At 39.5% G+C, this 16592-nt stretch overlaps 1 protein-coding gene and 1 long non-coding RNA gene across 2 annotated transcripts in view; both read right to left on the bottom strand.

Annotated features, from left to right (window-relative positions):
* LOC116288671 (uncharacterized) overlaps positions 1 to 16592 on the bottom strand; it is a 371660-nt gene that overhangs the window by 220849 nt on the left and 134219 nt on the right. The window lies entirely within an intron of this gene.
* Positions 13758 to 14405, bottom strand: LOC148911158 (uncharacterized). Its single transcript, XM_089029863.1, has one exon. It carries the CDS (start codon positions 14403 to 14405, stop codon positions 13758 to 13760), a length of 648 nt encoding a protein of 215 aa, XP_088885989.1.

Raw genomic sequence — 16592 nt, 5'->3', positions numbered from 1 at the left:
ACCTAAACAAAGCTGTTAAGCGCGAACATTATCAACTCCCAACACAAGAGGAGATTACCGCGCGTTTATCTGGAGCCAAATTTTTTAGCCATTTGGATGCCCAGTCCGGATTCTGGCAGATTCCTCTAGACGAAGAGAGCTCACTCTTAACAACCTTCAACACACCCTTTGGTCGGTATCGCTTTCGAGTAATGCCGTTTGGGTTCGTGTTTGCTCAGGAGGTATTTCACAGAACTGTCAGTGAATTGTTTGCTGATGTAACCGGATGCGAGACAGATATCGACGACATTCTCGTTTGGGGCAGAACCTTGGAAGAACACGACAGAAACCTTAAAGAGACTTTGGATCGTGTTAAACAAATTAACATGACTCTAAACAAAGAAAAGTGCAAAATCAGATGCACTGAGCTCGTCTACCTCGGAGAGAAGCTAACAGCAGATGGAGTCAAACCTGACAACAGCAAGATCAAAGCCATCATCGACTACCCAACACCCCAGAACAAACAAGAGATTCAACGCCTACTAGGAATGATCAACTTTGTCGCCAAGTTCACTCCAAGAATATCAGAAACCACAGCGCCGCTCAGAGAACTTATACGGCGAGACGTCGAGTTCCACTGGAGCCATCATCACCAAAAAGCCTTTGAAGACCTCAAGAAACAGCTATCCACGTCAGACACTCTCCAGTATTATGATGTAACTAGGCCCGTTATTATCCAAGTCGACGCTTCACAAAAAGGACTCGGAGCTGCACTCTACCAAGATAAAGGGCCCGTCGCCTATGCCTCAAAAGCGCTGAATGAGACTCAACAAAACTATGCACAGATCGAGAAAGAACTGTTTGCTATAGTCTTTGGATGCAAACGCTTCCATCAATACATCTACGGGAAGACGGTAACCGTGGAGACAGACCACAAACCACTTGAAGCAATTTTCAAAAAACCACTATCCCAAGCTCCATCACGTCTGCAGAAAATGCTACTTCAGCTACAAGCCTATGACATCCATGTAAAATACACAAAAGGAACTGAAATGTACATTGCTGATGCACTGTCACGTGCATTTCCGCCGGAAGTCACCACGGAGGATTTCGAAAGAGAAATTCAAGACGAGAAGTACATACATCTTATGTCATGTGAGGCGTATGTCACTGACCGTAAGCTGCAAGAGATAAAGGAACACATTCAACGTGACATCACCATGCAAGCCCTGATCAAACAGATCAGGAGCGGCTGGCCCGAACATAGATCGTCAGTCCCACTAGTGTCTAGAGAATATTTTGCTTACCGCGACAGACTGACCGAGAATGAAGGATTGGTCTACGCTGGACATACAGTGTTAATACCACCAACACTCAGAAAAGATACTCTCCACAAGCTGCATCAGTCCCACCAGGGAATCGAGAAGACTAAGCAACTGGCAAGACAAAGCATCTTCTGGCCGGGAATGTCTACCCAGATAGAAGACATGATATCCTCATGTCCGACGCGTCTGAGACACCGCAACGCCAATGCCAAAGAACCTCTACACCCACATGAGCTGCCACAACGGCCATGGCAGCGCGTAGCAACAGACCTGTTCAACTGGAAAGGAAAACCCCACCTTGTAGTAGTTGACTACTATAGTCGCTACCCAGAAGTATCAGAACTGAGGGATGAAAGATCAATAACAGTGATCAACAAAATGAAGTCCTTTTTCAGTAGACACGGTATTCCTGAAGAGGTTGTGTCAGACAACGGTCCCCAATACTCCTCAGAAGACTTCAAAGTCTTTGCAAACAACTATGGATTCATACACACAACTACTAGCCCTAGATACCCCCAGTCAGGTGGACTACATGAGAAGACAGTACAAACTGTGAAGCGACTACTCGAAAAGGCAAGAGAGTGCAACGAGGATCCCTACCTAGCCCTACTCCACTACAGGAACACACCAATCAATGGAGTCACACCAGCCCAAGCCCTTATGAGTAGAACCTTGAGATCTACAGTTCCAACAGCAGCAAAGAAACTACAACCATCTGCGCTGGACCATAAGGAGTTTATTGACAACAGAATAACTCAACAACACAGACAGAAGGCATACTATGACCTCAATGCACAACCACAGCTTCCACCACTGCAAGAGAATGAGGAAGTCAGAATGAAGAAAACACCCGAAGCACCTTGGGAACCAGCTACAGTTGTAACTAAGCACCACACGCCAAGGTCTTATGTAGTAAAGGCTGATAATGGTATCCTCTACAGAAGGAACCGGCGACACTTAATGAAAATTAAGAGTCCAAACATTCGGGAGGAACCAGTAGAAGTCGACATTGAGGATACAACACCCACATCCGATCCTGTACCTGAACAGAAACCAGAACCTGCCAAGATCGACACACAAGACCTAAAACCAAACATTAGGATGAGCAGTTTTGGGCGGTTAATTAAACCCAACCCAAAATATGCTACATAGACTGATTAATAACCTAGAACCCATGGATTTGATCAAAGACTGTTTTATCATTTATATATTGGTATAGTTTAGTCGTTGTTCCGGTTTATTATTTGAATGTTTATTTAGGAAAAGGGAGATGTAATATATGACGTAATGTTATATGATCCCAATGTTATCATTATATAATCATAGACACTACTTATTGTACTTGAGTAGTTATAACAGTGGCTTGAAATAAACATCTTGATTCTACACGATCTGAGCGACTACAACAATTTTCCACTTTTAAATGGCAGATTGTTTCAGTTAAACCTAGATGACATCGACAAGAATCCGCCTCTTCGTTAAATTTCGAAACTTGCCTTAAACTCGCTTTGGGGGAAATTTGGATGATCACACACAGAGCCGAGTCAGAATTCGTGTCTGAGCCTAAGCTGTTTTTTGAACTTTGTAATACTAGTGAGTACACTATTGAAGACCATTAGCGTCATTAGCGAAGATATGTTAGAAGACGTTTACAAGAAAAGGAAAGAATATGTAGGTTACAAACATCTTCATAGCTGTGTTTACGACTGCATACGCTCGGCTCGAATTGTACAACATCCTAGAAAAAATAGGCCCTAGAGTGTTTTATTTTGACACGGATTCTCTTATTTACTTATCTCGCAATGATGTTGATGACTATGAACCTGAGCTCTCAGACTACCTAAGGGGACTAACGGACGAAATAGCTAAAGACCATGGGCCAGGTCATTATATCAAGCAGTTTGTTAGTACTGGACCCAAATCATACAGTTACGCTGTTACCGATCAAAGGTTTCTATCTAAATTATAAGAACAGCCAATCATTGAACATGAAGAGCATGAAAAAAATGGTCGAGAAAATGGGAGAAAACAAGACCATAACAGTAAGCGAGAACAAGATTACCAGAGAGCCTGTTACCAGGAGAGTCATAAACCGAGAACAGAAAAAATCGTATCAACTCGTCTATGATAAAAGAATTATCATAAATCAGGGTGAAGATACTTTGCCTTACGGATACACTTGGAAACCCCCTCATGATGATAATAACAACATAATAATGGAGGAAGAAGATCAAGTAATGCAATCAAGTCATCACGCAACTCACTTGAAGATATACTCTGAACACTACATTCCTAATAAGGATACTCTTGGTGAACTATTTCCTTATGGCAACGAAAGTGAGGCAGCGTGCGAAGAAGAGGGTAAAATTGATTTGATGGCTACATCAGAATCAGAAGAAAGTGATAATGAACTTACACTTGAAGATATAGCTTTCCTTGATGATAATGAGGAAGAGGAGACCCTAGGAGAAGGCCCTTCCTTTTACAGAGTACTAGAAAATCAAATGTGAACTATATTATTCAATATATCATAAAGTAACAGCAGACAAATATAGAGGTAAGATACTTAGATCATAGATAGTTTCATATTACATATAGTATATATACCAACTCATGTAATCATATCATAAATATCCATCAATAAAAAATAAGGATTGTCATTCATATCATGATAATAAAGAGTTTCATATTTTATTAGCTTAGTTAAATCCTATTCTATAATGATAAAGTGATTTTCATTAACCCAAGAAACAAATTTTAGTATTAGAATTAGTTAAGAATAAAAGAGAAAGAAATATGGGGGGAAAATAGAGTGAGTTATTTGAACCACTCTCTCTTTATAATCATAGTCTGTAACGATAGAGATGATAAATCACTGAGTAGAAATATTGAGAACAACAATAAACAGGACTGAATAATCAGGAAATAACAGTGTCATTTGAATCAATCGGAAATGGGCCTTACGACCTATCATATATCACAATTTCACTGTCATCGCTGTCACTATCACCCCGAATTTGATAAAGTTCGATCTCATCGAGACCTCTATTCCTTTTTTTGTATATATGTTTAAAACACTCATTAATAATTCATAAGCTTATGGTCCAATTGGAGCCACCATACACGTCACGTGCATGAACCTTTATTCCCGATAAAGTCCTCTTCATTAGTATTCAAGTGATTTTATATAAAGACACATGTGTCTTTCTAAGCATATTGTAAAATATTGACTGGACTGGACTGGACTGGACTGAAAAAAATCTGTAAAACATAGACTGGACTGGACTGGACTCGAAATCTGTAAAACATAGACTGGACTGGAATCGAAATCTGTAAAACATGGACTGGACTCGAAATCTGTAAAACATGGACTCAAAATAATAAGCTTAAATAACCGGAAATGACTCCACGACTTCAGCTTATTATCTGTAAGCTTGATTATACATTGGAAAAAATTGCCCATACATTTGGAATATTTGCTCTTTTCGGTCTTTTTCCTCTCTTTCCAAAGCAAAAGGTTGTTCTTAAAAGTAAAGTTATATAGCACAAGTAAACTGCGTGACACAACATCCTAAATGAACAGTAAATCTTCTGTTCTTTCGCTAACTACCGTAGTTAGCTTGTTTTCGAGGCCACGAAACCTAAGAAACCATAAGAGGCAAATGTATAGCCAACAGATAGTATGAGCTTATAAAATCAGCCAAAATACGGTTCCAAATTTTAACAAATTCCTATGAATTATATACCAAAATGTTCAGGAAAGCCCGGGGTTTTCAAATCCACTTCTGTTTTTTTTGACAGGTTCTGTTTTATTTCAAGGAGAGACGATTTTTTAGCTTGACCCCGGTTATGTCATGCATTTTCTCTTGTGTATACAATACATCCAATAGCGTACATTCAACTCAAAACGTACGGTGTTTTTTTCAATAGAATTCAATCTAAACCGTATAATACAGTCCGTGAATAGTTGAATGAACTAAATCCATTTCTGTTTTTTGCCTAGATAGTCTTTATTTTGAGAAATGATCCAGAAACCGTGTTTTTGAGACATAATTTGTATGGGCTCACAAGAGGGGGCGTGAGCTTGAAATCGTAGCTGACCAAATATATGTTAACAGATTTTTTCTGATATATAAGCATGTTGATTCGTAACTTGATCAGTTTATTTTTTATTCCGGCATCAAAAAATTTTTAATTTCTCTCGGTCGTGAACAATCAAACCACAACCACAATTTACCGCTGTTATATATGAAACGATCATTACATTTCCAACAATTTCCGGTGTTATTCTGAGACAATCACGTACGTGTATCAACAGCGTTATCTCAAAATCATATGCTGTAATAAATACTACTGTGGGAGACAGGAAAACTCTACTGATGTTTTTTATATTCATATCTATTATAAGACCTTGGGTATAAAATCGCAATTTCTTAGTAACTGGCTCATCAGACTTTTTTAATTACCGCGACCTACCATCTATTTCACCCCGGCCTGCTCTCAGTCTGACCTCTAGCTCAGCTGGTAGAGCATCGGTAGTACAATTCCGAAGGTCGTGGGTTCGAATCCCAGCGAGGTCGGAAATTAATTTTTCCGAATTTAATTCCAAGGGCTTTCGCCCGGAATAACCTCGTTCCCAAGCACTACAACTTACCTATATTATCTTCAGACTTTTTTAAAGATAAGTGCCCCTGAATAAACAAAGGTATGTCAAGCGCAGCTGTCATTTATCGATATATAAAACAGATCCACTGTTGATCTACTATTGATTCAGCCCTTGGAAGCCCTGATGTCTCAAAAACACGGTTTTTGGATCATTTCTCAAAACAATGACTATCTAGGCAAAAAACAGAAGTGGATTCAGTTCATTCAACTATTCACGGACTGTAATATATGGTTTAGATTGAATCCTATTGAAAAAAACCATCGTACGTTTTAAGTTGAATGTACAAGAGAAAATGCATGACATATAAACCGGGGTCAAGCTAGAAAATCGTCTCTCCTTGAAATAAAACAGAACCTGTCAAAAAAACAGAAGTGGATTTGAAAACCCCGGGCTTCCCTGAACATTTTGGTATATGATTCATAGGAATTTGTTAAAATTTGGAACCGTATTTTGGCTGATTTTATAAGCTCTGTTGGCTCGTACATTTGCCTCTTATGGTTTCTTAGGTTTCGTAGCCTCGAAAACATGCTAGCTACGGTAGTTAGCGAAAGAACAGAAGATTTACGGTTCATTTAGGATGTTGTGTCACACAGTTTACTTGTGCTATATAACTTTACTTTTAAGAACGACCTTTTCCTTTGGAAAGAGAGGAAAAAGACCGAAAAGAGCAAATATTCCAAATGTATGGGCAATTTTTTCCAATGTATAATCAAGCTTACAAATAATAAGCTGAAGTCGTGGAGTCATTTCTGGTTATTTAAGCTTATTATTTTGAGTCCATGTTTTACAGATTTCGAGTCCAGTCCATGTTTTACAGATTTCGATTCCAGTCCAGTCTATGTTTTACAGATTTCGAGTCCAGTCCAGTCCAGTCCAGTCCAGTCCAGTCCAGTCCAGTCCAGTCCAGTCCAGTCCAGTCCAGTCCAGTCAATGTTTTGCAATATGCCATCTTTATATAAAGACACATGTGGTCTTTATATAAAGACCACTCGAATACTATGAGGATGACTTCATCAGGGATGAAGTATGCATCCAAGTTTAGAAGACAAGACATAGAGCTTCATCAAGGTCATAGTCAACCCTAAAGATCTTTGACTGACGTACCTGTCTTTGCCTTGGCACGCAATATCCAACGCGTGGGAGCTTCTATTGAATCTGGTTGCGCATGCCCGTGACGTCAAATCTCTATCGAAGTATAAAAATCCATGTTCGTGACGTGTATGGTGGCTCCAGTTGAACCAAAATCTTATAAATTGTTCATGAGTGTTTTAAGCAGTTCAAAAAACTCGTGGATCGTGTTTTATCAGGTATAAAAGCACTCGGCTACGACTCGTGCTTTTATACCTGATAAAACACTCCTACTCGTTTTTTAAACACTACTTTACGGATGATGATAAAACATAGCAAGAAAATTATTACGATGCCAAGCATGGGTAATATTATGACTTCGTAAGTCGAATACTTATAGATGCCTTGTAGTTTCTGTCGAGAGACTATTATCATCACATTTGCAGTCGGACATAATAATGACCCCCGGCGAATAGCATATGTCTTTTGTGCAACATACTGGGTTATTCATCAAGTTAATCATTCTGAAGGTAAGTCCAGCTTAAAGTTAAGTAATGGCGATAATGACAGGTATTTATTTGCTTCGGGTTCCAAGAACCTAGGTACATTTCCTAGTCCTAATAACGATGAACGATCGATGAGAAGAAAGATTTTCAGATATGTGCAATGTATGACTGATTCTCGATGAACACGCGGAATCGACAATCAACAAGAAACAATAAGCTTGAAGCAAGTTCACGCATACAGCCATTTTGAGTTCCATCGAAGAAATCAGACAAAAGTTGTTAATTTCAAACTTTTAAACTTAAATATTAAACTTACCTTCCAAAAACCGTTCCGTTCCGTTTGTCCAGTGCCGAATTCATAAAATCTAACTTTCTAAAGAAACAATGGGGAAAAAAAAGTAAAGAAAACAATTAGAAAGATTAGCAAGAATAAACTAGAAATGATATTACATTTTCCTCGAGATAAAACCAAATTCACTCTACTTATCTTGCACTGTTAAAACGACCTCGGTGTTCAGCCTGAATCCTTACACACGTAGGTAACAGTAGGTATAGATGGAGATTTCTTCGGTGATACTAAGTCTAAAGCAAGATTATTATCGAAGTAATAGATAATAGATAACGAGCAAACGACGCTTTACTCTGCAAACAGTATGACAGCTCGAATTACGACAGTCTCCATAGCAACATCAATACGATAAAGGCTAAGATTTATTGCAAACCGTCTCATTCTTGGTAAGAAATCGAGAGAATGGGGTGCCTTTCATCGTTCCCATCCTTTAAAATAAGGCACTTTCTGAAGCAAATCAGATGCGTACTTGGATGCTGCTCAAGTACGATCATCATTAATTCCGTGGATGGCGAAAAACAGGATTCAAAAGTATCTAGAGAAACTGTACTACGATCCAAAACAACCAGGAAGTTTCACTGCGCCCGACAGTTTTTATCGTGCTGTCAGAGAAAAAAGCGGAGACAAAATATCGAGGAAACAAGTGTATGATTGGCTTACTTCCCAGGAAACGTACACCTTGCACCGAAGAACACGTAAGAAATTCAAAAGGAATCGAATCATTGTGGGGCGAGTCGATGAACAGTGGCAAGCTGACCTTATTGATATTCAGAAAATTAAAAAATATAATGGTGGGAACAGATACATATTAGTTGCCATTGATGTCCTATCGAAATTTGCATGGGGGGAACCTCTGAAGGCGAAGACAGGCGAATGTATCATTCAAGGGTTTGAAAAAATATTCAAGAAAGGAAGGAAGCCAGAAAAACTACAGACTGACCATGGAAAAGAATTCTTAAACAAACGCTTTCAGAACTTCTTAGAAAAAAATGACATTCACTTTTTTACTACCGGTAACGAGACGAAAAGTGCTATCGCGGAGCGCGTGATCGAAACTGTGAAAGCAAAATTGTACAAGTATTTTACTCATAAGAATACTTTAAAGTACACTGATGTCTTGCAGGACATTTTTCATAGCTACAACAACACTTATCACACTTCCATTAAGACTAAGCCCAGTCTGATCTCTCAAGAGAACGAAGATCATATCTGGCACATTCTCTATGATAAGGATCTCATTGATGGTCCAATTAAGTTTAAGTTTCATGTCGGAGATAAGGTTCGGCTTTCTAAACTGAAAGAAACCTTTGAAAAAGGGTACACTACCACATTTACAAAAGAAATCTTTGTCATTTCAAATCGTATCGCGAGAAATCCCCCCGTTTACAAAATCAAAGATTTAAACGGGGAAGAAATCGAAGGTACTGTGTATGGTAATGAACTTCAACTTGTAAAAGATCAATAAAATTATTTGTGTTTCAAACTTGTTGTCATTTTTCTTTACATCGCTAACATCGAGGAACCTCAGTTTTTCTTGCTCTTACCCTCTAACGCTTCCCTTGATCTCTATAGCGATAATACTTTGACTAGCTATACCGTTCATCTTCCAGAACCTATCATCTTGGAAGGTGATTACGAAGTTGGTTTACAAAGTATCATTTGGCCAAGAACGTTCTACAACATTACAGAAAGTTCGGAGCGTTTATATTACCAATTACCAACAGGGTTAGCAGACACCATAATTCTTTCCAAGGGATATTATGAAACAATAACTAGCCTAATTGATCATATCAACAATCAATTACAAGCAGATGTAAACGATAATATTCACTTGAAATTTGAACCTCGGTCAGAAAAAGTATTCGTGACCATTAAAAACAAATATAAGTTGATGTTATCAAGCAATTTATCCCAAATCCTGGGTTTTGGGAATGAAGAAAAATTAATCTCTCAATCTCAATACGGTGATTTTGTTGGAGATCTCAGCGGAGGCATGCAGTGTTTGTACGTCTATTCTGATATCGTGAGCTATCAAATCGTGGGAGATACGAAAGCAAGGTTGCTCAAAGTCCTTCTTGTAGAAGGAAAGTATGGAGACACCATTTACAAATCCTTCGATGTTCCAACTTACTACCCGGTTGGAACTAAAGAATTCCAAGACATCAAGATCGATATAAGAGATGGATCAGGACGCAAGATTCAGTTTCAGAGAGGACGCGTAGTCGTGAACTTGCATTTTAGGAAAAGGCAACTATCATACCTTGTATAAAAAGAAGAAAATGAATCGGAAACACATTTCACCCCCTGAACTCTACAAAAATTACTATTTGAACCAAGCTCAACAGAAAGGGCGCGGTGGATCCTTTTTCGCGGGAAAGCTTTTTCAACGAGGTTATGGTCAACGAGGTGGAGGTTTTGGAAATTTTTTCGGAAGCCTGTTTCGAAAAGCTTTACCTTTCTTAGCAAGCGCATCCAAACAGGCTGGAAAGGTTGCGCTAAAAACTGGTGCCAATGTCCTAGCGGATACAGCTGCGGGTCAGCGCTTTCAAGACTCTCTCCGAAATCGATTGAAAGAATCGGGAATGGAATTGAAACGTGACGTCACAACACAAGTAAAAAATGCAATTAGTGGCCAAACTGGTACCGGTAAGAAGCGGAAGCGAGGTCATCAAGAAAGGAGTCGAGTCCCACCGAAAAAGCGAAAACAAACGAAAGCCAAGCCGAAACGCATAAAACGCAAGAACAAGTCAAAGAGTCCCACAACTTCGAAAGCTACTAAGCTGAGAACATTTCAAGATATCTTTGGATAAGTCACCACAACATGGCCTTAATTCATCCTCGCTCACTAGAATGCATGGTGGAGGAACTCGATTTATTTTCTGTCAGTCCAACTCAAAATAGTGTAGTGAAAAAGACAGATATCGAATATCAACCTATTTCAGCCCTTAGTAGTTCTTCACCTGTTGACTTTAACATCCCTGGTACTGAAGACTATGTTCATCTCCCCTACACTCAACTCTACGTGTCGGCTCGCATCAAACATAAAGATGATACTGATCTTGATGCGGACGAAAAAATAGGACCCGTGAACAACCTTCTGCACAGTCTTTGGCGGCAGGTAGATGTCTATTTTGGTTCGACACTGGTATCAAGTTCAACCAACACTTACAGTCCCGAAAGCTATAGTAAGACCCTCCTAAACTTTGGAATGGGTGCTAAAAAGTCTCAACTACAAGCTGCCATGTGGTATGGGGATACATCTGGTGCATTCGAAGATGCTAGGGTTGGCGCTCGTTGTCGAAATGCGCTCGTCAAGGAGTCCACCGAGTTTGAGTTGATTGGACCTCTGTACTGTGACGTGTTCATGATTCAAAAGTATCTCTTGAGCTACGTAGACCTGAAGATCAAACTCGTTCCAAATGAACCTGAGTATTTCCTGATGTCTGCAGAAGCAGGAAAAGAATATAAGATAAGTTTTACTTCCATCAAACTCAAGGTCAGAAAAGTCAAGATTGCTAACCATGTAATCATGGCTCACGAATCAGCTTTGAGTAAAGCTCCTGCTGTTTACGGCGTCCCAAGAACCATGTGCAAGTCCTTTACCGTACCAGGAACAACACCCTCCCTCGTGAAAGATAATGTGTTTAACGGACAAATCCCCAAGCGACTCATTGTATTCATGAACAAGTCTGCCGCTACTAACGGAAGTTACACAACAAATCCCTTCAACATGGATTTATTTTCCATATCGTCCATTGGCGTGTATGTTGATGGTGAACAAACTCCATCTAAACCGCTCAAATTGAATTTGACAGGGAGTGACAAAAAGTACTTAGAAAGTTTCCAGACGTTGTTCACAGGGACGGGGAAGTACCATGATGATGCAGGGAACCACATCACCCGTGGTGATTACCACAAAGGATACGGATTCTTTGTATTCGATCTACGACCTGATGGATGTGATGTGTCTGAATACTTAGGCCTCAGACAAAGAGGCAATCTCTCACTGGAGATCATCTTCAGTCAGGCTTTGGCAGAAGCCATAAATTTGTTTTGCATTGGGGAATTCGATAACATTGTCGAGATCGATCGAGAGCGAAACGTCCTGTACGATCACACATCATGAACTCTTCACAGTTAACACAAGTCATGGAAAAAGATCCCAAAAGTCGCAATAAGTTTTGTGGAGTGTATGCCTCTGACACACTACCTATCACCATTGAACACTTTCCCTGTAGACTTATTGTCAATACTGACCCTCAAGAAGAAAAAGGATCACACTGGTTGGCAATGTACTTTCCATCTAAGGAAAAGGGAGAATTTTTCGATTCCTACGGAAATCCACCAGACTTTTATCGTGAAAATTTTGAAACTTTTCTAGATAAACAGTCCAAAAATTGGAAATATAATCATCGTTCTTTACAAAGTCTTAATTCAAGTACATGTGGACAATTTTGTCTTTATTTTATCATGAACAGAAACCGTGGAAAATCATTATCTATGATTGTTAACTCGTTTAGTAAAAACACGTCAATTAACGATCATCGTGTAAGTGAATTTACTCGTAGGTATCTTAGTTCCTTAGGAGCAAGATTCAAACAAACAACACATCAGTTAGCGTTGACTCGTATGCAAAATAGAATCAATAAAAAACGATAGACGTATCATTGTGTAACGTGTTTATTCAATAATTTCACTCGCATACAAATATTTATCTCCTAATACGTAATCCAATTATCGGAAAAGCGCTTGGTCTTGCGTTGTCTGAAAACGGGACTCTTGATCCCCCTTGGCGTAGATGGTGGAGTGGGTGGAAATTGATAACCATCATTGATCGTAGCTGAAACTGGAGTTTGTTTTCCCTGAAGCTGAGCAATATGGCTTCGACGTCTCTCGTTTCGCATCAGATACTTAGGCATATTTATCTTGTCTAACGATTGTGTAAACAGTTCCCAACCCTTGGGATCAAAATCTTTCCTAGACCTCAGCTGATCGTTCACCAAGTCAATGATATTTGAACCGGGTATGGGATGGTCATTAATAGAAATTTTGCCTTTTTCGTTCCACGATATGTGTTCCCTATTAGCTTTCAAACGGTTGATCATTGATCGGGCTAAGGTGCGGGAGTTCTTTGAAACAGATTCCAATATTTCGTTGTCTGATAAATGTCTTTCTCCTACAACTCCTGGTTGATGGGATTCGTCCTTGCTTGCTTCATCTTCTTGAGGGGTGGTTCTAGACGTGTTCTCTCAGTGAATCTTAACAGTAGGAATAAACTGCTTTTTTTTCTCTTGTATGTCAAGAAACCGTTGAAGGTCTTGATTATATTGAGCTATTTTATCGCCTGTGGTCTTTTTTCCATCTTCTAGTATACCATCCATTTCTTTGTCTAATCGAATCAAGGATTTTGTCATGGGTGCAGTCTGAATGTTCTCTTTGCGTTCCAACATGTCCATGAATTCTTCAGGTACTAAAACCATTCGTTTAGAGTACTTCATTTCTTTCGAAAAAACAACTCCTTTAGAACTGAAATGACCGGGGGTAAAAGTGACAACAACAATGATCCTCCAGTCTGTACCATGTAGCGCTTCTTATGCTTCAGTGAAACTTGACGATCTGCGAGCGTTCTGAGCTGTTTCCTAAATCTCCCCAATCTTCTGAGCCGGTGACAGTTTTACAATTCCCTTTAATACGTTGATTGCAATTTCAGAAATCGTCAACAACAAGTCCTTATCGCAATGTTCAAGTAAAGCCTTTCGCTGCTTCTTATTACACTTTGCTAAAACCGTGAGAAAATCTAGGTTACGTCTTACACGATCCGACATTCTAAATGAAATGAGACAATGTTAATATGTTCACCTTTTTTAAGTTCGCCTTACGTAGGATACGTGCCGTTCGTTGGGGAAAATATTAGTGCGAAGCCTAAAGCTACCGGGCGTGGTTGGATGCATGTCAAATAACAAATATCCATACAGCTCATCGGTTGCATCTTGGAAACTTTCTAATGCATAAAGACGATCCTGCTTCCCATGAAATGCCTGCTGAATCAAGTTAGAAATACCCAAAGAGTCACGACAATTCTTAAAAGCAAAAATGTAATGGCAGTTGAGGGAAATAGTGCGAGAAAACTTGCTGGGTGGAAACAGATTCTGCAGAATGTAAATCACGGTGATGTTTCTGTGGTGAGAATGTTTCGTCATAAGGTCAGCCATACGCTGATCATTAGAACATGAAGCCATCAGGTCGTCCACGATCAAAATACCCGATTGGTTTTCAAACAGATCAAGCACGTTCTCAGGAAATCCTTCCACGAACACAATACCAGGTACTTGCTCCCTAAATTCCGTAAAACTAGGTTGATAAGCTCCGTAACAATATATTATTTTGGATATTTCGCCTACAAAACTTTCATCTAAATTCTTCAACAATTTCATAGTTAAGACGGTCTTTCCACATTGAGAAGGACCTGAGATCATGATACTAGAGGGGGTCTTAACTCGAATGTCTGTCATGGTTCAAAGCAGTAACGAAATAAAAAGAACACAATAATTTACAAGACTTTATATCTTTATTTTCCTCATCATACAATATCAAACATTCATTCTGAATATTCTCTAAGATCGTCTATGGGAATGTCTTCAAGCTCTTCCCTCCTGCTAGATACGATATCTTCCCTGCTATCTTTACACTGATATTTCAAAAGCTCTAGAGCATTAAGTGGAGGGTTTAAAGTTTCGATGTTTTTCATAAAAATCTTCAAAACCTTGTCGTCGCCGACATCTTTCAAGGCTTCAAAAAAATAACGATACACCTTGATTTCTCTCGAAAGCATTAAACAGTCGTGATGGTCTTGTGACGGGTCATCAATTTCGCAGGCTTCACAATTCTTGTTCACAAGGTGGCATATGTCTCTTTGCAGGACATCAGCATAAGCTCTCAGTAGAATACCTTCGATTTGTTCATTCCTCCCCGTCTTTGGGGCAGGATTTTCAGGTACGTAGGGGCACTCAGCAATGTTGAGGTTCAAAGGCAAGACCTCTTCGTGAAAAACGTCTGAGGGATCAACGTTGGCAAGCATGTCATCCAGCTCTCTTTGCCTCACATGGTCATAGAAGGCTGTATAGGCGTCGTGTGAAAAACTTTCAAATCTTTCTCCAGTCTCAACCAACTCGTAGGTCCAAATCCGTGAATTATCTTCCACGATGGTGGTATAAAATTTCTTCACGATCGTACAGTGTACATCTTGTTTTTCGCTACTTCTTTTTTCAACGTCTGCTTAAACTGATTAATGATAATGCAAGGTAACATGCCTTATGCATTTGCGGAAAGGGATCTGGTACCGTACACGTGACACAAATGTATGCTGATGTCATACACGTACAAAAAATATATACGTATAGCCATCAACTCTCCATCATTCTTATCCGATCAAAACTACGGAGGCATATTAAGTTTACAAGACCGAGTGTAAAGAAAAAGGGCTAAAGCCATGTGATCAGGCAAACTTTTCAGCAGTAGGATTATTCTTTATTATGTTCACCAGTTCGTGAGCCGATTTTTTTCCTATCACGCCGGCGAAATAATGTATTGTCGATCCTCATATATTTTGAGCCGCAATGTCCGTTGATGAGGTGATAAAAACACCGCTTGCTTCCTTTCTCAACTCCTTTTATATATATCTAATTAAAAATGATTTTCCGCTTCCAGCTATTCCACTAATAAACACAATAAAACCTTTTTCTACGAGTTTAAAAACTTTGTTTTGCTCTTCGCTCAAGGACGCCATTTAGTTTGTTTTCATCTGTTTGACGTTACACGTCTTTTTTTTTAATTTGTCACGTAATCCGTTTCTATTGCTACCAGCATAGAGCGAAAAATATTTTCATTTTGGATTGTTTGATTGGCTGAAAAGAGACACGTGGTTTACAGTTTCACTCCCCTCCCTTTTTACACGTCGCTCCGCTCCTCGCAAGAAATTCGTCGGTTTTCGGAGTAAATTCGCTAGCCCGACTGAAGCAAGGAACGCCTGCCATAAAGTGTAGCGCTCGCACGTAAACAAGCACTACAAGGAACGTACGCCTGTTATATCTTAGATTACGTGCAATAAAATCGAAGATAAACCAACACAATCAAAATTTTAACGTGCTCCCTTGGAAGATCATAGAAACCTTCAAGTTCCAGTTAAAACTTCGAAGTGAAGAGTGCAAGATCATGAAGGAAGCAAAAGCATTCTTTCGCTTTTTATTTTATAACTCTTGCAAGTACTTTGGTAACAAAGTAAGATTGGAAGATATCGAAAAATCCCAAGGACGAGACCATATCTTGACGAACTCTTGAATTGGAAACCAGATGAAGCTTTCTGGAGGGAAAATTTTCAAAAAGCTTGGATTCGCATGCGTAGCGAACTTGCTTCCTCAACACTCTTACAAGCCTCTTACTACTTCATGAAGCATGAGCACCCCCTTCAGCTAAAAGAACCTGGCGTATTCGCGAGAATAAAATCTGAGATGGTGAGATATCTCGAAGAGCTTTATCATCAAAACAACAGTGCAAGAATGGTGGAACTGATGCGCCAACAAGAACAAGTAAAGACCCGCGCGTTTCCTATTCCAGACAAGAAAGTTTACTTCATCGAGCTAACTGACGACTTGGCGTGCCAAATCGTGAATCCTATAGCGAGAGAAGCTCATCCCAACGTC

The sequence above is a fragment of the Actinia tenebrosa genome, unplaced genomic scaffold, assembly GCF_029948245.1.
Source record: "Actinia tenebrosa isolate PJP-AT-01 unplaced genomic scaffold, QUT_ActTen_1.0 PGA_scaffold14__42_contigs__length_11649687, whole genome shotgun sequence".
In the NCBI taxonomy this organism is placed as follows: domain Eukaryota; kingdom Metazoa; phylum Cnidaria; class Anthozoa; order Actiniaria; family Actiniidae; genus Actinia; species Actinia tenebrosa.
The sequence above is the reverse complement of the archived record's forward strand: the minus strand, read 5'-3'. Positions and strand labels throughout refer to the sequence as shown.

Coding starts and splice junctions, on each gene's coding strand:
- LOC148911158 (XM_089029863.1), bottom strand. CDS start 14,405: ATGACAGACATTCGAGTTAAGACCCCCTCTAGTATCATGATCTCAGGT.